The 22,522-nt window shown below is 38.3% G+C and overlaps 1 protein-coding gene across 1 annotated transcript in view; it reads right to left on the reverse strand.

The window, feature by feature from the left end:
• The window catches only part of STAU2 (staufen double-stranded RNA binding protein 2), a 175,912-nt gene that overhangs the window by 142,366 nt on the left and 11,024 nt on the right, over positions 1 to 22,522 (reverse strand). The window contains exons 2-5 of the mRNA XM_086608697.1: positions 15,066 to 15,273; positions 13,820 to 13,950; positions 9,259 to 9,418; positions 6,702 to 6,837 (exon numbers count right to left, since the gene is read on the reverse strand). Coding sequence (XP_086464823.1) covers positions 6,702 to 6,837; positions 9,259 to 9,418; positions 13,820 to 13,950; positions 15,066 to 15,264 — 626 coding nt within the window. The 5' untranslated portion in view covers positions 15,265 to 15,273. The remainder of the gene's footprint in view (positions 1 to 6,701; positions 6,838 to 9,258; positions 9,419 to 13,819; positions 13,951 to 15,065; positions 15,274 to 22,522) is intronic.

Below are 22,522 nucleotides of genomic sequence, written 5' to 3' on the forward strand. Positions count from 1 at the left end.
AATCTTTTTTTCATCTGATCTGACAATTTTAGTAATGTACCCAATAATCACAGAGTCTATTCTCTTTTCAGTCATTAGATTGAAGAATATATTAGCCCACTATCAAGTTGGCAGTTGTAGATGCAGTTGGCCAAAGACTGGTCCTCAAACTTCCTTTTACTATACCTAATTTTTGAAGTGCTGATTCCATACTCAGGGCACTAGTGCACAGGGCTGATAGACATAATTTCAGGAGCAACTAAGTCTAAGCAAACAGTCTCATGTAGGAGCTCAGTATCCAGAAGGGGATCTACCTACCCGGTAGGCTGGAACTACATGCCCACGTAGGGTGATGCCCTGTGCTCTGTGGCCAGGCACCCTGGCTGGCTTCAGAAGATGAAAGAACATGCTGCTTCTCTATTTCTCTGTTTGGTCTTACAAACAGCACTGTAAAGCAGCATTCAGTAACGTCAAAGAAATACGTGCTGAGGACGACAGGGCTGTGAAGAAAAAGAAAAGGAGGAATGGTTTGTGCACTCTCCCCCGTGCACTAAGGAGAAAGGTGATAGTCTTTTCCTTAGAGTGTGGTACACCATATATACGCAGGAAGAAGAAACCATAAACAAAATTAACAAGAAGGCTCAGAGCAGCAGAAACTTGCAATGTGCACAGAAGCTGCAGTTTATCCCAGGGACACTACCACTTTGCGTGACATGCTTATAGAACTATCACACCATCTAAATTCCTCAAAACCAAGCAAGAAACTTTTTAAATTACTTTACTCCCATTCTTTAGCTTGTCATTGTTTTGTATTTTCTTTGTTCCTGTACTCCACAAGTGTTTTTAATTTTGAAAGCTTTATTTTTCAATAAAGGTTTTTCAAGCTCTCTAGATTGTGGTGAGACATATTTTAAGGAATTTTATAAAATAAGCAAATAACTTCTGAATTCTCCCCAAAAACAAAGGTTGAGTTTAGTGATCTTTTTGACACTACCTTCCATACCAAAACATCAAAAGCTGCTGTTCAGTTTCTAGTGGTTTTATTTCTTGTCTGAAAACACTTTGGTAAGTCTGTAAGATATCTTTTTTTTTTTGTCACTTACAGACGTCCCATAATTGAAAATCCTGTAGGACAATTAAACTTCAGGAATTACTCTCTTCAATTCTAATTGAAGAAAAAATAACTTATAGTAAAACAAAACAGCATTCAATGGTGACAAGGCAAGCTGGATGACCCTGTAGTCAGAACCAATATTTTATTGTTTAATTGCTCTAACTCAAATAGCTATGTTTTTAATTTTTTTTACACGGTTTAAGCCAACCGCATACTCAGAGATGCGAGGGAGTACGAGTTCTAGCATTGGCTACAGATACGAGTATTATGCACATGTCTCATCCTTAGCTCTGCCAATACTTCTCAAACTTGACCTGCCATTTTAAGGCTTGGCCTCTTCCGAGTAGCGTGCCAGTTCTACTGAATCGTGCCAACTGGTGTGCTGACAAACATGCAACCTAAGTCAGTTAGAAAACAGTCACTGAAAGCATCAGCACTTCCTTCCCCAGAGTCAGTTTGTAAAGCTCTCAGATAAAAGAAGCCATACAAAATGCAATGTTCACCATTTGTGGCTTTTCTGTAATGCATGTTGTTTGAACTGAAAGGTCTTCATGTGCCTTTGTTGCAAAATTGCTCAAAACTTCAAGTTGTGAGGCTTTAAATATGTAGTATACAACTGGTAAATTCTGAGTGCCAAAATGTTTTGGGTTTTTTTTGTTTTTTTTGTTTTTTCCCTTTATTATAATGTCTGTTAGCAATATAGAAACCTTTGTTAAATAAAAAGTTGTCTAACGTGGCTGGATTAAGGGTTTACAGCTTTTTTAAAAGCTCCACTTTATTAGAGGCCATCAAGCTTCTTAATACCAAACTTGCATAAATTTTACTCGAATAAAGAAAATCCAGAGAGGGCTCTCAAGCTGTCTCATCAGCGTGAGACGAAAGAAGTTTGAAGTTCTTATCCATATTGTGAAATGAACTGCAGTATACAGATACCAAACCTAGCAGAGATCTAAGCTGATAACTTCACGTGATTCAACTCAGCATCCCACAGACTCTATCAGCTCGAGTTGAGATGCAGTGTAATGGCAATGGCCCAGCGCTGTTAACAACCTAGTGAGTATTGCATTCACTAGCTTGCGTGAAATGCCAGGTTAATACATCCATACCTCATCCACTTTCAAACTGGACTGTATTTTATCTACTTAACTATCCCCTAAGAGGGGGGCAGACTTGCCCTTGCACTTCCTAACTTAGCACGGGAAGATACTCGCAAGGCTAACACCTTACCTTGGTGTTACACACTGCCTTAAATGCCTTACCCTCTGCCCTGCTAAGAGTTTTGCATTTGCAATTCTGTAGCCTGCCTTCCACTTGCAGCTCTGTAACCCTTCACTGAAGCTGTCTGGCCAGTGTTCTCCAGTTTCTCTGGCTGTATTTTTCCCTTGCTGTTCTCCCTCTGCTGTTCAGGCTCTCCACTTAAAAATACCAATACTTTGACAGTGTTGAACCTATACTGTACTGTACTTTCCCCACCCCTTGGCAGTAGCTTTTGGTACACATTACTGAGCCCAGGAACATGCATGCACAAAGCTCAATAAGCAATCAGCATTCAACACCTGCCCTGATGCAGCACTACCAGCATCATACGCAAGAACAAGCAACAGGGAGCTTGAGTAGGTCCTGATGAAAAACACAGATTTACTATGGTAAACTGTTACAGGGAACACTTGCTGCATGGGAAAGGACAGCCAGAGGAGGATGATCATTTGGGAGACCTCACCACTTCCCTTCCAAGCTGTCCACTGGGAAAACCTTCCCCTTACTCTTTTTTTCCTCTCACTTGTCCACTTTTGTTTTTTCCAGGAAGTAACTTTCACCTTCAGTATCAATTTACGCCATCAGCTGCAGACCTTTGCACCTTGCATGTAAATCTGTTTCAATATCCTCTGTGCAACACACTGCCCATATAAATATGTTCTACTGCATGTGAGAGTGTAGCTCTTCACATGCTTAAATCAACCTGAGCTGCCCTTAACTTCCAGACACACATTCCTGTCCCCTCTCCAGTGAGGGCACAAGCTCTTGTGTGAGTAGGTGAGGAAGTGTTTAAGTACAGTTGTAAGTCTAGGAGTAACTTTTCCCTTCCTCTCCTCCCAAAAATTGATTTATTTTCAAGCAGCTCAAGTCCCAGTGCTGGAGCCAGGAAACTTGCAGGGACACAAAGGCCGGGGACAAAGGAAGGAGAAGGAATCATTGCCACCTCAACATAAATCATTTTAGCCTGACAGGGAAGCTAATCCTCAACTTTGCATACAAATAGCAGCTCTTAGACCACATTTCCACGAGTTACTGAAAAGGATCTTTTGTGCCACTTGAAACACCAGACTAAACTGGTCTAAAGATATGTCCTGGGATGAACTTCATACTTTAGTTTTTCCTCAAGCCATTCATCTTGCCAGAATCAAAGTTCCCTAACACAATCTCCTAATCTGTATCTTCACCTATTTGAAAAGAACATGTTTTTAAACAGAGATCAGTAAAGGGAATTTAGTCACAGTATAAAAGACAAAAACAGCTTCAGCTTACTTAACATATTTTGTATGTTTCAATAACAGATAATAATCTACAGCCAGAAATTAAGAAATTGAAAAATACTGATTACAGCATTACCTACATTATTCTTCAAATCTTTTTTTTAAACAGTCTATATGATCTGCATTTACTTGGGAACTGCAACACCACTTCTATTCTACTACCCAACTGCTAAAAATCAGCAAACAAATGCTAAATACAACATGGCAGTAGAAGCTAATAAATGTAACATATCATACCGCGGGAATATAGTACAGTACTACTGCATGTGCTTCATATTTGAGACTTTGCTTGCTATTACAACAGATCCAGAATCTACCTCCAGACTTCCCTCCGGTGAGGCTGGGTAGGAGGTGCACAGCGATCCCGATGGGTAGAGGGGCAGGATCCTGCGCATCGAGGAGCCAGTGACCCATGCTGCTGCCAGCCAGAGTCGGCGCAGGCTGTGCCGTGCGGCAGGGCCCGTGCCCAGCGTGGCTCGTAGGATGGGGCTGTGCTGCAGAAGTCCCTCAGCTGCAGGACAGACTCTCTGCAAGAGAGGGATCTGCCAGCAGCACCCCCTTGGTACCACCTGCATGGCCTCGCCTTTATCTAACAGCGCAGCAAGAAGTTCTCATGTGAACAGGATTTCTGCTTTGACTATAGCAATGACAGAGTTGTCTCCTTGTAAGAAAATCCCTGTAAGAGCACAAATGACCGAGAAGGGGAGAATCTTTGCTGCCCACAGGTCTGCACGGCACGCCGCACGTGGGTCGCAGTCCTGTTCAGTGCTACACCGCTCAGGGCTCCCAGAATCTGAAGACTGTCTGCGCTATTCTCTTTTGATAGCATTAGGTCTAATAAATAGCATTTTAAATGACATCTTGCAGAGCCTAAGTGCCTTTCTTACCCAGATCATAATGGACCAGCACCTCCTGATGCAAAACAAGGCGATGAACAATTACTTCCAAGACAGGAGTAGTCCCAAGATAGTACTAATCATTCTGTTTCCTCTTTACTCTGGTATTTGTGTGTGGGCCAGTATATGTATAGGGGGTACATGTTCATGCAGATAGACAAGCATGCCTAGTTATTTACTACTTAGTTTCAGTTACTTATCAATTCACTAGCCACAGTATTATTAGCCATCCTGCGTGGGTAACTGCACTCAAATAAGCACAGTGAAGTAGGCAAGCAGAGATTCTGGCCGCCTGTCCCACCCTGCCTGTTTGTTTGGTGATCAGAAAATCAAATGCCCCTGGCTATCTAATGCACCCAGAGAGATAAGGTTCATGTACCATCTTACTCTAACATGGGAACACAGTTGCCATGAAAGAAAGTTCCCAAAGGAGTAAACTTAAAGATTGCACGAGAAATACTAATCATTTTCTATAAAAAGAAATAAGCAATTGGTGTTTCAGGGTTCTGCTTACACAAATATGTTTCAGTAACAAAGTTTAGATTCCAGAATTCACCATTTTATATTTTTACTGGTTTGCATTTTTTCCAGCTGAGCTTTTTTATTTGTTAGTCAAACTAATCTCATTATAAAAGTAATGCAAGTAAATGTAGGATTTCTAAATATTAACAAAACTCATTTCAGGCATCATAGTTAGCTTTTTAAACCATGACATATGTAAGTGGAGGCTCAGGTCAAGAGTGACTAGAAATACAACACAAGTAATACAATAATCAGGCACTGTTCTGTAGAGCAATGAAAGAGTTTTCTTCCAGGTTATTTTTGTTTGTTTGTCTTTTACAGTTCTAGATATTGTTGCCATTAAAAAAAAAAAAAAAAACAGAATGAAATGTTAAAAACCTAAAGTTATCATGATTTAAAAATCTAAGAAAAAGTAAAATAAGATTAGGTCAACTGAAATATCCTCCTCAGACAATTCTGAAATACTGCATTTTCATTTTGAACTCCTTAATTTTTCAACATTGCTGTAAATTCAATACCTAATAAAAGAGTAATTTTGAACCAAAACACTTCCTCAGAGTTCATAACCTCATTCTTTTTGATGAGATGCATAAAAAATAATAGGAGATCCATTAAGTAAAGCTTTATAAGAAAGGCAACATTAGAAATTCCTGACCTGTTTTCTTTTTTTCTTATTTTACAGATAGCACCTGGTATCACTTTTGGAGCTCCAAAAGACCTGATCTAATACAGTTCCTCTGAGGAAAAATAAGAAAAACGGGAAGAATATCTACCTCAGAGAAAGAAGTTCTTGAGATTGCAAATTAATAAATATATTACCTTAAGTTTCTCTCAGACTGTTGCATTAGATACCATTTACATTTAATTCAGCATGGGCTAGAACAGTTTTTCTATCTGCACTAAAATTGTACAAATATCAAAGATGAAAATGTTTCAAAAATTTGGAACATATTGAAGAATACAATATTGAGATGGTCTGTTAAGAAAATTGCTCCGTGTACTTAAATTTTCAAACTTTTTCATCTTTAAGAATTTCATAGTTTAAAACAAAAATTTTGAATACGTCTTCTCTGCGATTACTCCAACTTGCTACAGTAATGATAGTATTGATGGAGGGCTCTGAATATACATTTCTGAACTATGAAATAAAGGATTTTTATAATCAAACACCGAGGATTAAGGAACTGAGATAGTTGACCAGGCAGATGGTTAAAAAGTGGAAACCTGTAAATGATTTCGAGCCAGTTTTCAAAATGCAGCCCTTCTAATTTTATATCCAATTTCTTACAAAAAAAGTGCTTCATTTTTAATGACACAGATTCTAATCACAAAATAACAGCAAAGAGAAGTAAAACCTCTCTCTGAAGTTAGTGCTCTGCCTCCTCACCGCCACGGCTGTAGGCTGTAACTCCAGTATGTACATTAAAAAAAATAGAAACAGTTGGTTTACATGTCTTTATTCCTTTTGACATACTTCAGGCACCTGTCTTTTCTACAAGGAGATTATGTATGTTTCTAAATAGGGCTGCACAGACTCTCCTTAGTAAAAATGTTAGTTTTATTTTACTCTGAAATAACCTACAAAGTTCATAAGGATTTAGAACACACTGATAGGCAAAGGACAAAAAAACATCAAATAACAGAAAAAGTACCAACCTCTGATTGTACATGCCCCGAAAATTATAATTTGCTCTATAATTGGGAATTGGCTTTGGATCTAGTGGCCTGTAGATGGCAGGCTCCCCTCTTTTCATAGCCAGACCATTCAGCTCCACTGTTGGCGTTATACTACCTGCAAAATACAAAGAATACACATAAGGCACTTAAATTACAAATACTGCAAAACACACAAGCAGGACTGAGATGAGCAGCAGAGAGAGAGCTGCATGATATTTTTGTGTTCTTAAACTAAAAAAGAAGCAACTACAATGACATTTCAGTTTCTCTAAAAGACAGGAGTATAGATGCCAACTTGATCACATGCAATGAAAAAGAACATTTATCTCAGTGCACACTCAATGCAGTTTCAGTAGATTAATCTTCACATCTGGATAAGAAAGTCAGTGCTATAATCAAGACGGTTATTCATCCTTCCAAAGTGCTTATAATACATTATGACACTTTCTGAAACTATAAAGATAAAAGAGTAATGTCTCTTGCCACAGAATACCATTAAATAAAACCACAAATAGAGTAAAGAGGCAGTGAAACAAGCAAGCAGTAATAGGTACTACTGCACTCATTTAGCAATCTTACCACAAGTTAGAAAAGATGTTTTATTTGCAAGACTTGAAAACTTAAGGCTATGACTAAAAACTGATGATCTAACAGGAATATCTAACTGAAAATACGACTACTGGAAATCAGTGTCATTACAGCCATCTACTGGTGACAGAACACAAAAACAGAAAGCAGCCAGCACTTGCCCACTTGCATGGTCTCCAAAATGCCAAATAGAAACCTACACTGTGACTTCATTTTTTTTTTTAATAAAATGCTCAGCTACAGTATTCCCCACTTGTGCTGTTGTAAGAAAATCCTAAATGAGGTAAGTGTACATTCCAATCAAAAGGAGTTAATATTTTCTCAAAATATTTTCATAAGAGGTTCAAATGAATCTAGCCTTAGAACAGCTATGATGAATTTGTCAGTCTGTCATTGAAGGTTTATATGCCAAATGATGAATACTTATTAAAAAACCTCTATCACAACAATTTTGGCATCTTCCAGAGCAAGGACTGACTATGAATTCAACCATGTAATAAAAATGTAAAACGTCATTTTGATGAGAAAATACCTGTCCGTACACAATACACCTTTCTTAGGGAAAAATTACAGTGTTAAGTGATACAATTTTTAATGAATTCTGAGGTTCCTACCAACCAAAACGATTCCATGATTCCATGGTTCTATAAAGCCCATTTCTTTTGTTACCTGGTTTTCCCTTTAAGAATATGTTCAAAGCCAAAAAAAAAATAAAAAATCTAGAAGTAGAGTGATAGTCTGCAATGTCAAGAATTAAACTCATGATCCCTTTTTATAGAGGTGTGAGTCTCCTACTTTCTAAACAGCCAAAGTCACAGTGACTCCAAAGGACATGGGCCAAAATCACTGTCCTGGGTCTGGAGAAGCAATTTATTCATCTCCAAAGGAGCAGGCAAATACTATCACATCACTCTCAAACAATCCTTAGTGGCTAATGCTCAGGATAGTACTCACAAGCTCTAAAGGAAACTTACTTTTGCTTTTTTTCTACCACAGAGAAGATTAACTGCAAAATTACTCCATTTTAAGAAAGCAACTGAAGAAGATATTTTTTTAAAAAAGGAGTAGTAGAGGGAAATAAAAAGAGCAGAAAGGAAAAGGGGAAAAAGGGGGAGGAAAAGAAGTGTAAAAAAAAAAAAATTACCTTTTTTCCCCTTACCGTTTTCTCTCTTTTATATTAATGTGAAATACAGTTAGAAGTATTCTTATTTATTTATTTATTTTATCAAACAAGACAGAATAGATCATTGAGCACGTGGCTGAGATGTGTACCACAAAAGGTGTTGCATACATAGAAGGCAACTCATAGGTGACACCTCAAAACGATGGATGCAAGACACCAATATACACTTTTTGTATTGTCCAAACAACAGTTTCTAAGGCTATCTAAAAGCTTTTCGAAAGCACAGATTGCTATGAAGAAAATTTAAGATGCAGGAAATTACCTGTCAAAATTCTCATGCCAAATTCTGACCTTTTATTTACACCACAGATGCAATTCCACAGGATTGAACTGGATAAAATTTCAAATTTCATTGGAAAATTGGCTAAAGTAACTCTTTGCAAAAAATGTTTTACTAGTAGTAAAACTAGTTACCACTAGTTACTTTTACTAGTAGTAATGGTCAGTTCAACCTGGTTTTGTTCTGTCTGTCTACTGGTTACCACGTAGTATCACTTAGTATACATCCGAGCCTTATCTAAATACGATATTCACTCACAGTTCAACCATTTTAGGTATGCTACTTAAAAAGAGAAGTAATTTTGTAATAATGCTGAATTAAAAACTCTCCTGTGCCAATTCATTAGAGCTTCTTCATTATACCCATAAGACAGCTATGCCGATTCTCATCCTTCAACTTAACATCTACCTTGTTAACATTATGTATTAGCAGTATAATATTCCAACACTTTAACAAGATTTAACACACAGAGGGAAATGTCATACCTGGATTATTGTTAACATTATTTTTGGGTGGTCTAGGCGTTGGTTTGGGTAGGGTAGTTTCATTCAATGCTTTGCTAGCAGCAGCATGCTGGGCCTTTTTAATACTGCTTCCTTCAGCTTCCCAGGTCTGTTCTCCGAGAGTCAGCTGCACTGTAAACATCTTCAAAGACAAAGAACAGGTAAACACTGGCAAGATTATCACTGTGGATTAGACCAATCTGTATAAAAACTTCCAGGGCTGAAGAGAAACTGTGCTCTCTTTTCGTTATATTCAACCCCCAGATAACACATCTGATTCTTACAGAGATCAGTGGTCCTTATCAGCAGGCAACATTTGGCCTTTTAAATGGCAAAGTAAAATAGCATAATGTTAATGTCAACTATCAAAGAACAGAATATTATTTAAACCAAGCAGTAATAAGCGCAAACTGGTCCTCTGCTGTTGGATAACTATATACAGGTCAGTTAAGACCACATTTCCTCACACATTTGAACACGTTTAGCCACTTTTACCTGTAGAAAACAGGTAAAGACTGCTACTTAAAAAGAGAAGTAATTTTGTAATAATGCTGAATGAATATAAATGACTGGGTACTCTTCAAGGAAGCAGAGAATTTGGGTTAAGTATTTTTACACAGTGAAAGAATTTCTCTCACAACCTAATTTCTGAAAATAATGTGTATTGTTAGGGCAGAGTCACAACTCAAGTATGTTCAAAAATATAAAGTAAGAAAGAAAAGAAGTATTAACTATTCGAATGAAACTGCAGTTCTTTAATATGCATTCTATAGTGAAGACAGGAACTGTAAAAATTCAGAGTTCAGAAAAGGACTTCTGATAAAAAACCATATATATTTCAAAATCTGCAATAAAGCATTATTTCAAGCAGTATCTACACTGTGCAAGTCCTGAATTAGAGTTGGTCTTCTGTAAGATACATACATGTTCTGTTTAAATTTGAGCATCTAAGAATGAGAGGAGGAAGGGCAAGAACTCAACATCTTTTCCATATCAATTCCATATATGTAAGGCAGGATTTAATAGTCAGATACACACAGTAAACTAAGATGTACTCAACTCAGAAAACAGAAAAAACAGAAAACTAACTTACTTGAGGTAACATAAAGAAATCTCCATATTAGTGTGAGCAGTCTATAAAGTAAAATTTTCATTTAGATAGTTATTTGCTCTAGAATTTTTAAAATTATTTAGACTTGCCAGATCCAGGACCAGATATCTAGAGATGGGAGTGATGGGCCACCTTTAAATTTGCCTTTACATATATTTTCACTTAATATGTACTTGCAAACAAGCATTTGAACACAAGTATGTATTGTGCCTCCCAACTCAGCTCTATAGACATGCACACAGTACGTATGAACTGAATGCTATAAATACATACTCATATCTTAATTATAGGCTTGAGTTTTGGCCTACTGTAATTTTCAGAAGCACAGTGGAAGTCCCTGTATCACAGTTCCTATTGCCATGTTATTTTTCCACAGCAGTCATGACAATTTCCTCACAGACAAGGGGTAAGAGAGAAATAGTTTCTTAATTTTGCATTCAGTCAAACCCTACTCTCACCCTCACCTGAAAGCTAAGCTGGAAACTAGAGCGAAACACCCATAATTATACAAATTATCTATTAACATACATTCTCATAACTAAAGGAACTGAAATTTGATTTCTTGATCTGGAGTTTATGTATTTTATATCTTGCAAGAAAGTATCAGTGCAGTATTTTTATAGGAGGAGAATAATCTTGAATTTAAATAAAAATATGATGAATAATGGCTACTTATCTACCTATAACTCTCCCCTTAGTGCTTAGAGCAATAAACAGAAATTCAAGATAATAAAGGGCTTGCTCAGTAAATTTCTATAGCCATAGCTCTAACCTTCTGAGCCCATCTAACATAAAAAATCCTGCAAAAAAACACACACAGTAGTAGGTGAGAATTTAATTAAAGGAATAAAACTGCCTAAAAACAAAGTCTGGAGCAGCCAATGAAGTACTCAAGTCCTGCAAGATTCAAGCTGACAGTTCTGCTACAGATTGAGAGGCACTTCTCACCAATTTTCTGAGGAAGTTTGTATACGTTATGTCCAACCTCATTACCTAACAGCTAGAGAGTGGGAATACAAAGGCCACCATGCTTTGTATTCAAAGAGTTTTCACTCCACTGTGTTTGTAAGGTCAGCCTCCCTTAGCTCTGGCAATTCCTTCCTCCTCATTTTTTCTGCATGTAGAACTTTCTCTCTTCCTTCCTGGCCTTTGGAATTGCTAAGTCCCTCACTCCTTTCCCTCTTTACCACTATCCACTTTCTTTTGCCACTGCTTCTTTTAAATTTTTCTCCCAAGATGCCATTGACACAGAAGCACAGAAGAAATGATCAATCTAACATACTCAAAAACGTTGTTTATGCTAACGAAGACTTTCTGATTTTTCTTACGATGAAGAATCCACCTGGAGGGCAGGCTCCTAGAAACCCTAACTGCGCTGTCAGGAAGCGCCACCATTTCTAGCTTCCCATTTCATCCCAGTTGTCAAAACTTACAATTAGAAAAAAGGATATAAAAATTTACTGGCATTTGTGGTCATGACACAGACTGCTGTCTTGTAGAGTATGTCTCTTAAAACCAGGAAAACCACTAGTGGACAGGAACAGAATACGTATAGAAGGACAGCAACGTGAGACGCTCCTTAAATGGCAAACAGCAGCAGCAGCATTACATCCTTCAGGTCAACAAACTCAGCTCTGTTTCACATGTTCTATCGAGTGTATCATCCTATTACTAGCAAGACATTATACTAAACTGCTAAAACAGTCATAATAATTTATATGTGTCTGCTTTTCGTAGGTCAAAGGTACACAAAGTCTGAATAATCTTATTAATATCACCCTTGTTCTTCATCTTCTTCCCTCCTTTGTTGTTCTCATTTGCTTCACAGGTCAAAATTAGACTTAATATTCTTCTGAGCAACAACAAACCTACAAAGCACATATCTTTTTTTTTTTTGACTACTATGACTGCAATTAAAAATAATAAGAGGTAAATCGAAAGACTGAAAAATTAAGAAATCCACTGAAAATCTGGCTTTCGAAAGCGCAGCTAATGTGGGCTCAGGTCATTTCAATGATACTAGTTCCTTTAAAAATAGTAACAAATATATGTAAACTATTTCATCTCCTGCTAAAATTTAGAGTATGAACATAACATAACTCAGATCTCTTTACTGCAGAGGAACACGGACAGCCAAAACCACATCTTTTGGTACAACCAAAGCACTTCTTGCGCCACAATGACAGAAAAAAGGCAAGAAAACAAACACACAACACAACAGTGAAAAGTTACAGAAAGTGCAACAGATTTAACATAACCGCAAACTAAACCCAACCAACCAGTGTATCCTGTGCCACCAAAATGCTTATAGGAAGGGGAAGAGCATTTCAATTTCCATTTGCAATGAGAGATCCTAAAAGCCTGTTGATTCTCAGCAGCCCTGAACCTCCTGACGTCATTTCTACCAGCTTAAAGGATGCACAAACACCAGCCAAACCAGAAGGTTACTGGTTTCCATCAGCTCTGCGCTAGCTGACAACGTAACATGTAACTGAGAAACAAGGGCCAACGGCAGAGAGACAGTCCACAATGAGCTGGAACCATTACTAGTCTGCAGTGTGATCCCACTCGAGTCTCGCAGTTTTGCTGCTCTAGAAACACTGAGTACAAAGCAGCTTTTAATTACACCATTTTCTCTCTGAGTTTTTCAGGCTCTCTTCTCTCCCAGATTGCTCCTAACTAGGGAGGAAATTCAAAATTACATCTGAAAATTATAATCATGAGAATATCCCTCTGTGATCCCTATCATCCGAAAGCATCCTAATTAGTATGTATGAAATTACGTTGGATATCCAAATTGATATGAGGACTGACCAGAATTAATTGTCAGTTCACTAAAACTTTAATGCTATGATTATATTATGAATCTTAATATCACTGTAAATCTTAAAAGCTGCACAGAATTCAAAGGAAAGAACAGTAATAAAGTTTGTGCCCTATAATGCAAGATCCAAGGATCTGGTATTAATGCAATTAACTTTACGGACACAGAATCGTGTCAGTAAGCATTTTTAAAAATGACACAAACTAGCATTGTCGTCATCTGCACTACCATGAAACAAATGCAGCGGTAGTTATCAGAGGCACATTGACTGGGGAGGAGGATTCATGCAGCTCAAAAAACAAACACTCCACAATGATTAAGAAAGGGTGGTGATACCTTGGAAAGCACCTTCAAAATGTCTTTATAGAAACCAACAAATATAAACTCAAAGGTGGAAGTCAAAGTAAGGTACAAAATGATCTACGAGGCTTCAACAGAAATACAGACATACTTTCTGAAAGTGTTAAAAAAAAAAAAGCAAAATAAAGAAGAGTAAGAAACCCTTACACTAGAAACATGGCTCTGTTCGACAAGCGCACTTGTCCAGACCATGACATTATCTGTTCAGCATTTAAGGTACGGCTCATCACCTGGAACTGTGACCTTACCTTGGCATGAGCAGGCCCTCTTTCATTCAGAAGCTTATACTGGGGTTGAATTCTATTGAAACGGGCTAACTCATTTACCAGACACATTGGAGTTTTCTCTTTGGGGTTTGCCATGTTATCTTGGAGAGGAGCTGTAAATAAAGAGTCTGTAAAGTTTTTGTGGAGAAATGTATTCTTCACAACTTTGCAAAGCTTTGCAAAAGCAGCAGCATGCTTAGAAAGAAAATACTTTGGCTAAAAAATAATTTTTGCAAATATGCTAAATACAATGTTTAAATACCATTTACATATTAATCATATGAGAATATGCATTTCACAATAACCATTTTGATTACATGCAATTTTAAAAAATATAACTATTTCTTTCCAAATTGTCTCTATAAAAGATGACAGTTTAGGAGGACATACACATATGCTACATTTTCTATGTCAAAGTTTACTATTAGGAGTGTGCTGGTTCCAGGAATTGACTCTCTTTCAGAATGGTTCCTCCACATTTTGAAGCAGAAGTGGACAGCATTAAGGGTTGCAAGATAAATATAGCAGATGAAACCCTGTGGTCCTCACTCGCTTCTCCCTGCCTCCTTCCAGTGTTTCAGATTTTTCTCACAATAATGAAGCCACTCTAAACCACTCCCAAAGAACACTTTTGCTCCCTCTTTAAGGATTTTGTATGGCTTTTCTTATACTACTTACTTCATGTATACTGTCTTACTATGTTTTAGCCTTCTGCTATCTCTTTTTCAACTTATTTGTGTTTACCCCTAACACAAACTGTCATTTCTTGCTTAATTTTTTAGGATAAAATTTCTGTATTTTATATCCAGTCCAGCATCAGAACTACACCATTTATTAGGCTACAAAGGAAACACCAAATACTGCCAAGCAGTTTGAAGACATTCTGTTCTAGGGAAGAGAAGTACACTTGGAGGCCTTCCTACACCACTAAAACTTCTCCATAAAAATACGCTCAGAATTTTACAAAATAGACATGTTCTTTTCTGAGCTTTTCTATCATTGACCAACGCTGCACTGTAAGTCTGAGTTCAGTCAAAGAACCTTAACTTAGTAAACAGTCTATTTAGCCAAAATATTTTTCTACAGGATTTTTTTTCTTTAATCCTCTTTAAGACCTAACTTTTTGCTGTTTTTTGTTTGTTTGTTTGTTTGTTTTTTTTTAAATTAACAAGTCATCATCAAAAAGATTCATTTGAACACGAAAGAGAATATACCTGGACCAGCTTACCTGGTGAATTGCTAGAAGGCGTGGGATCCACAAGGCCGGCAGTAGGACTGCTACAGCTGGCAGTTGATTCCGAAATGGACCCATTCATTGAGGACGGCAGACCCAGTGTATTTGTAGTTGTAGCTGGTAGGGGTAGCACCATAGGGGACATGGTAGGTCCGGACAGGTTTGCTGTAGTCTGCATCTTAACTTGTGCCATTGTCTATTACTGCAATAAACAAATTATTATAAGCAGGGCATTTTGCATTTTGAAGGTCAAATGACAGTAGTGATACTAACAAGACTTCTTTGCTCCTGGATCTGGGTCACAAAACTACCCACAAAAGTCATACCTCTGTACACGTTACTTCCAAACTGATGCACAGAGAAACAGAACTCTCAGCCAAAGAAAATCACCAGAGCAGAACCCACACACCCTGACTCCAGCTTCTGTTGCTCAACTATGGAGTGACCCTGCGCAAAAGAGAGCAGGCAGGATGATTGTTCTAGAATAAAAATCCATATAATTATTCTGCAGGTGAGATTAGCACCTGCCAATTTCTTCGAGAGGATATCTTTGCAAAAAACTACCACAGCAATCTTTTGACAGTTTATCCAGTAAAGTGCACACAAAATACCAAGTAAGGCTACAAGAGAAAATCCCTATTTTTTCTGCCTGTTACCAAACTAGAAAAGAAAAAAAAACAAGGAGAAAACAACCAACCAACCACCAAAGAAGCAAGTTCTGAAAAATCACTGCTTATCCAGTCAACAGGTGGAGTACTTCAATCCTTGTATAAATTAGTGGCACAAGTACCAGGATTTCCTAAACTAGCCGTTAATCTAGTGCCTAAAGCATTTACCTGGATTATGACAGGTACTAATTTTCTCCCTCCATCTGCCCAAATGAATTTATTACCAATACCTCTTATCTGGCTAAGTCTACACTTGTAAACAAAGAAGGGTCAGGGCACGGCTCCTTCATACTATTCACTGAGAGCATGCACCTTGGCAAAATTTTGGCTACTGACAAAGACTCTTGCAAAAACCACAAAGGAGCAGTTCAGAGGCCAACAGGCACCCCAGGCAATCCACTCAAGTAAGCAAGAAGGCAGTCACTCTCAGTCCTCAGGGAAAAGTCTTGGGCTTCTCCTTGGCATCAGGAGCAACCAATGATGTATTTTATTCAGTAGCATGGACATGGACGATTTTTTAGGGTTCATACACGATACAACCTGTACAGAGCAGACAGAGAGATGAACTCCGTAACAGCCAACAAATAGCCTAGGAACCTGGAACCCCTCCTGGCAGCAGCTCTGGTCCCTCTGTCTAAGGCAGAGGAGGACCCGAGCCCAGCTCTCCTCCCTCACTAGCAGCACGTCTACCACTAAGCTCTTTATTGTTTCTACTGGGGTAATTCTGTCTTCCTAAGCAACTATCCCATACAACACCCGAAAAACTTTCTAAGGTCTTACTGAATTCAGAACAACTACATAAAAAATTTTGATTACATCAGTCTTTTTGCCTCCCCCTCCATCCATTAAAAAATATCCAAGTACCTCTACTCAGAGGGACAGAATTGTTGGATAAAGATGCAATCACTCAATACACCATAGACTGCAACTACTTTAGCACAGTTGTGGCAGTATAATGAAAATAATAAATCCTATTACTGTGACTCTGTGCTTTAGAGAAGAGGTTCAGATGGAATGCCATTTTTATTACTGAGAAAAGACAGACAACTGGCTTAAATCTCTGGAAAGGTAAAAGTAAAAAAATTCAAAATGAAGCTGAGATGCAATCACTTGCCTTTTTCATAAATATAATAACTTAAATGCTGATAGTGACAATTTTAAAAACGCATATGCAGTCAGCTGAGATATACTAAAATACTTCATGTATTCAAAAATTCTACATTCAGATTGTAAAAATCCTGCTGTCATTTAATAGCAAATATCATGCAGTACAGCAGTACTGTTAAAAGGGCTTAACTTAAAGACTGAGAATGTGTATAACTGTAGAATTATTTGCTATACTACATGTTTAACTCTGATTTTATGTATATTAGTATAGATTAGAATTAATTCCAAAAGTTTCTTAATTGTAAACATCAAAGTCAATGAAGGCAGAATCAGGCCATATTTATTATACATCTTTAAAATTAAACCAACATAAGATGAAATATCACAGAATCATAGACCAAAGATCATCTATTCCAACCCCCATGCCATGGGCAGGGAAACCCTCCACTACACCAGGTTGCCCAAAGCCTCATCCAACCTGGCCTTGAACACTTCCAGGGATGGGCCATCTACAACTTCTCTGGGCAACCTGTTCCACTGCCTCACCACCCTCTGAGTGAAAAATTTCTTCCTTAGATCTAATCTAAAACTACCCTCTTTCAGTTTAAAGCCATTGCCCCTTGTCCTATCACTACACGCCCTCGTAAAAAGTCCCTCTCCAGCTTTCCTGTAGGCCCCCTTGAAGTACTGGAAAGCTGCTAGAAGATCACCCCAGAGCCTTCTCTTCTCCAGGCTGAACAGCCCCAACTCTCTCAGCCCGTCTTCAGAGGAGAGGGGTGCTCCAGCCCTCGGATCATCTTCGTGGCCCTTCTCTGGATCCACTCCATCAGCTCCATGTCCTTCTTGTGTTGGGGACTCCAGAGCTGAATGCAGTATTCTAGGAAAGGTGCTCCAGCCCTCTTATCATCTTCGTGGCCCTCCTCTGGACCCTCTCCAGCTGGTCCATGTCCTTCTTGTGTTGGGGGCTCCAGAACTGGACGCAATACTCCAAGTGAGGTCTCACGAGAGCTGAGTAGAGGGGCAGAATCACTTCCCTCGACCTGCTGGCCACGCTTCTTTGGATGCAGCCCAGGATACGGTTGGCTTTCTGGGCTGCCAGCACACATTGCCGGCTCATGTTGAGCTTCTCATCCACCAGCATTCCCAAGTCCTTTTCCTCAGGGCTGCTCTCAACCCGTTCTCCGCTCAGCCTGTACTTGTGCATGGGATTGCCCCGACCCACGTGCAGGACTTTGCACTTGGCCTTGTTGAACTTCATGAGGTTCTCACAGGCCCACCTCTCCAGCCTGTCAAGGTCCCTCTGGATGGCATCCCTTCCCTCCAGCGTGTCCATAACACCACACAGCTTGGTGTCATCTGCAAACATGCTGAGGGTGATTACCATCATAATAATTCAAGTTTAAGAAACTTCTTAGAGCATTTACAGCATTTTAGCTTATAACCATGAGTAAGAGAAAGCCATCACTCATAATATTGTATGAGATACTATTGAACACCTATTCTTGGGCCCTGCCAGTTGTGAATTATCCTTTTAGCTTCCAGTATTTTGAAAGTTTATTCTTCTTTTCAAGAAAGTAAACATTACTAATAACCAAATAAAATCATGTGTTTTATGAAGCATATTTATAGCTCCTATAATATTGCTGGGATATTTTTTAGGATTGATCTTTTTCTATTAAGGATAAAAAATCAGTTCGACAGTAGTATCAAGAAACTGTAAAAACGAACAAGATAAAGTTTACAAGAAAAAAAAACATTCTTTATCCTACAGTAAAGTATGTAGGAAATTAAAATGTGAAATCAGAATAAAATCATAACATATTGGGGGTTGGGGTTTGATTATTTTATTAGTTTTCTTATATATCTAAAGCTGAAGAACTTCTACAAGAAAATATAACTATTTTATAAATTAATCTGCACACACAAAGACAGCCAGGAGGTAAATATAATTGTAGAGACTAACTCTTCAGAGATCTGAGGATAATCAATTTGTAATCAGTTCTAAAAATCCACTAATAAAGAGACAACAGAGAGAATACAGTTGCTTCAGTGCTGTCATGTCATTTTGACATTCCCAAGCAAATAACCTTTGATGCCATCACAAAAAGGGGACAAAACCTGTATGCTACATCTTTTCTTTACATATTTTACATATATACCAGGGTCATGCCATTTTATAAACAGTGAAAGAAAAACATTTTAGGGCCTTCCAGCCACGAGCACAGAGCTGTTTGCTACCACACAACAAAATGCAGGACTCCAGGGAGAGAGATTTCCCTAAGATGGTCAGAGATTAAATGCAGTTACATAATCAAAATAATTTTAAATCTTCTACGCGGATATTTTTGAAAAATCTGGCATACACAAAAGGGATAGTTTATTTAGGATGTTATGAACAGGATTAGAATAGCCCACCCACCTCATTTCAGAGGGCTAACCCAACTCACGTCTAGGAAACCGCTACACCCCGATGTCTCCGAGGAGTTTCCCTCGGTGCTAGGCAGTGGTGACCTACGCTCGGATCTCTCTGGGAAGGCTGGGCGGCGCAGCTGCAGCCGCCAGCTCTGTGTCTTTACCGAGCCGCCAGCTGCCACGCTGAGACATCCCAGCAATGGTATTTCTTGCCGTCTCTGTCACATACGTGTCTACCCGGTCGAAGTCAGCAAGTCGCAGCGCTGCTGCCATTTTTGTAAAGTTAAATTCCAGAGCTTATGGTTCCTTCTGAAACGCTGCAGTGTTTTTTGCTCTCTTACTGTAACCTGCACAACTGTATTAGAAGTATGACAGCAGGCATTTAAAGGCATGTAAATATAGTATAATTGCATTTTACTTCATTTGCACTTTTGAAAGCATTTTGTACATAGGCAATGCAAGTACACAGGTTTCATTAAACAATTGGTATAAACTTTCTTGTTAAACTATGTATAAGCTGTGAATTTTCCTTTTATGCTAGCTAAGAAACAAGCAAACAAACCCTCAGGTTAAAAAAACAAACTAAAGAGAACAAAACTCAACCACATTTTAGAGTGAAAATATTGCTGTCAAATATTCCATTCATTTTTCCTGTAAGTTAGGAAACACAACATTAATTTAGTTATATTCACAGATGCAGAATATTTTTAACAACTGTGAATACACCTGTGTCGTTCTAAAAAGGACCACACAACATAAAGAATTACTTTTATTTTTTCTGATTATTATAATTCCGTGTCCTTTTCTGGAACATACATCACTTTATATCCTTAGATCTTATGACATAAGATATGAATGAAATGCACAGCACATGAAAGGCAGCGGACTGTGGAAAACACAAACAATGAGTTTTCAAGTTAAATGCACTTTTACAACTTGCAAAAATTTAAAAAGCAATACTTGACTTGAAACACAAGTTGTTGTATGAAAACCCAACAGTTGGAGAAACTAATGACCTGAACAGCCAAAAGGAGGCCTGAACTTCATCTGTGCAGAAAGTGAAAATGCATATATTCAGGAGGGTGCTACCACACTTTCACACTGCTCTGTCATACAACCCAACATACCAAATCTAATCTATGTACAACGATGTAACACATGGCATGTACTATATATTTGTGACCTTTGTAACCTTTACAAAGGTTAACAACTGAGGGCCAGCCACTGCTGAGTAAGAAAAATTACTTGACATATCTTGTATCTCATATACACGACACTTCTGCTTATATATTCTAATAGGTGTCTATTTTTCACAACAGTATCACATTAGTGATGCCAAGTCCTTTTCTGAAGAATCACTACCCCACAAGTTGCCTGTGCTCTGTTTGTGAAGCTGATTGTTCTGCAGCTAAGGAGACTTTATTTTTGTCCTCCTTGAATTCTTTTATTTAAAAACAAAAAGAAAAAAAGAGACAATCATTTCAATATTTCAAGATCGCACTGAATTCTAATTCTAGTTGTCAAATGTTTGCAGAATCTTCCGAGCCTGCTTTAGAGCATCTATAAATTTAATAAGTGTACTGTTTCATCCACAGCATTAAGGAAAATATTGAAAGGTACAGAAACAGCATGACAATAGACTGGGGGCAGTGCCTAAGCAGGCAGCATCTTAATGCTTTTTTCCAGACCAACCCCTGCTTTGGTTAGTAGCTTGTTAATGCAATTCTTCCGTAGAAGTCCCACGTCATAATAGAGCTAATAACCCTAATAGAGCTAAGTTTCCTAACCAAGGAGGGTTTGGGTTTATCCTTAAAAATCCATTAAACTCCCTATTCTCCTGATATTACTTTATTCACTTAGTTACATAAAAGCTAAAAAAAAATTTATCTTTTTATACATTTTAAATAGGCAAAATTGATAGACTACACACAGGTATACATTATATATTACTGCTGGTCCCCACTGTTTGTCCTCCCCATTTGCTCCTCCATCAATTTGTTGCTTTTTGCCTTACTAGAGGGGTTTGCCAACAGCCAAACTGATCTAATGACTTGCTGTTATGCCAGGGGACAATCCTGTTCATCCTCTCTACCCTACAGCAAAAATCTAATACTCTCCTGTCTATTTACCTCACTGAACCAGCTCACGTGCAGATGAGGATGAAGATCACAGAAGCATCCATGTCTGTACAGAAAGGGCCTGTAAACTCCTGACCTGGAGTGGGTGCAAGGAATTAGTCTTTCAACTCCTGCTAATCAGCTTAGCTTCACTGTTAAATCACACACCGAAGTTCAGCTCCTTCCCACTGTTCCACACAAAACCCATGATCTCCGCCCCAATGATTTAATCTTTAGAAACCTGTGGCTTGTGTTTATTTTGGTTCTTCTTACAGTGCCTCACACTAGAGAATCTTAATTTCAGTGGAAATCTGGACATAGCTACTGTCTAATTAACAACTAAATAATACAAAACAACAAGTGAAATTAGGCCTTAAAAGCATTTCACTTTCCTGAAGCATAAGAGGGAGCAGAAAAAAAAAAAAATCACTAACTCTTATTTTGGTTACTTTGATAAAATAATTTACAAGCAAAGACAAAAATGCACACAAAAAGGAAAGTGAATTGACACAGAATATTCAGGACTAATACTCAAAATCCAAGGAGCTGCAAGGCTTACAAAAAAGTTCCCGTTTGCTCAGCGCTAAACCCAGTCCCTGAGGACTGACTAAATACTACAGTTTCTTACATGCTGCTTCCTTTGCCCTTGGACTGGAGCAGAAGAGCTTTGCAGATAAAGCCTTGGGAAGGCAAGGCTGGGCTGCAGCGAACAGGTCAGAACATTAAATCCCATCACACTTTCACAAAACACAGAAGTTGCTTTGTTAAGGCTATCGTCATCCATGGAGGAATATCCTTTGCAAGGAGCAGCAAGAAGCTTTCTGAGGAGAGGCAGGAAGATATTTTTTAAATAATCAAGTAGGAAATAGAACAGATTAAAAATCTGCACTCCTAACACTTTTCAGCCACTTCTTCAAACAGAAGTCAGTTCAACTTCCCTTTTGAATTACTACACAGGACAAGCACACTAAAGCAAAACAAAAAAAAAGAAAAGGACTTAAGCCTTAGAAGACTGAGCTAGAAACCGCTTCACCTCGCAGATGTCTTTCATCATGAAACTGTATCGGTTCCCTAATCTCCAATACTATGTTGATCCCAGATGCTACATGAAGCATAGGAGTCTCTAAATCAATGGTCAGATTACTGT

Source organism: Tauraco erythrolophus, chromosome 3 (genome assembly GCF_009769465.1).
Source record: "Tauraco erythrolophus isolate bTauEry1 chromosome 3, bTauEry1.pri, whole genome shotgun sequence".
Lineage (NCBI taxonomy): Eukaryota > Metazoa > Chordata > Aves > Musophagiformes > Musophagidae > Tauraco > Tauraco erythrolophus.